Consider the following 1,117-nt stretch of genomic DNA (forward strand, 5'->3'; position numbering starts at 1 on the left):
ACAAACGCAGTTTTAATAGAGCAATGTACGATGCAGCTGAGTGGTTGTGTGGTTGTCAAGTGAAAAATGCATTTTTCTGTTTCACCTATTTTCTTACAAATACTACTGATAGTGCCTGGACTGAAACTGGTACACTGACTCAAAGAATTTTCACGCACAGGTGATAAAACATAATTCCAGCGAAAAACATTTAAATGGTTTCATTGAGTTTTAAGTGCTGGAGAAAGCGGACATTATGTGCCAATTAGACAGTGCTTACCGCCGTAATATAAAGATATACAATGAAAATGTATCAAAAAATCGGTATATTCTGGGTAAACTGATAGACTGTATTAAATTTTGCGGCAAATTCGAGCTTGCCTTAAGGAGCCACGACGAAACAGAAGATTCCAAAAACCCAGGAATTTTTCGAGGATTAGTCAGTCTTATGGCAGAACTGGACTGTGTCTTGAAGCAGCACATTGAGAAATCAGAAAACCGTGTTTTCTTAGGCCTATCGAAGACAATTCAAAATGAACTCCAGGAATCAATTTATGAGGTATACCTCAATCTCATCAGGAGTGAGCTGTCGAAGGCAACCTTTCTCGCAATAGAAGTTGATCAAACTACTGACTGTGCAGATTCGTCACAATTGGTCCTAATAATTCGCTATGAGCTACTAAGACAAATAAATGAAAGATTTATTTCCTTTGTACGCCCAAAAAGTCACAGTGCAGACGATGTAACTGCAGCTGTTCTCTGCGAGCTAGAGAAAATGAATGTACATGAAACACCTGATCAGTGTTACGACGGTGCTCCTGTTATGAGTGGCCATAAAAGTGGAGTTCAAACTAGAATTAGAGAAAATTAAATTTAATTGTTGAACGTTGTGTGACGGGCAATAAACAAGTGCGGTCTTCTTTAGCAACTTGGAAGGAATTTCCACCTTTTTTTCATGGTCTTCCAGACATACAGCCATTCTTGACGGAGTAGTGAAGAAGCGTATTCCTACCTGTCCTCAGTCCATCAGATGGAATTTTAAATCACGGAGTGTATAACCACTGGGTACAAATACCAAAAGGAAATCGTTGAGTGCCTAGAAAGAATTATTGATGATGATGCCAGTGATTACAAGACA

General features: G+C 38.9%; 1 protein-coding gene across 1 annotated transcript; it reads left to right on the forward strand.

Moving 5' to 3' along the window:
- The first annotated feature begins 235 nt into the window (after positions 1 to 235).
- Positions 236 to 850, forward strand: LOC126456078 (uncharacterized). The gene has a single exon (XM_050091835.1). It carries the CDS (start codon positions 236 to 238, stop codon positions 848 to 850), a length of 615 nt encoding a protein of 204 aa, XP_049947792.1.
- Positions 851 to 1,117: the final 267 nt, after the last annotated feature.

Source organism: Schistocerca serialis, chromosome 2, assembly GCF_023864345.2.
Source record: "Schistocerca serialis cubense isolate TAMUIC-IGC-003099 chromosome 2, iqSchSeri2.2, whole genome shotgun sequence".
NCBI lineage: Eukaryota > Metazoa > Arthropoda > Insecta > Orthoptera > Acrididae > Schistocerca > Schistocerca serialis.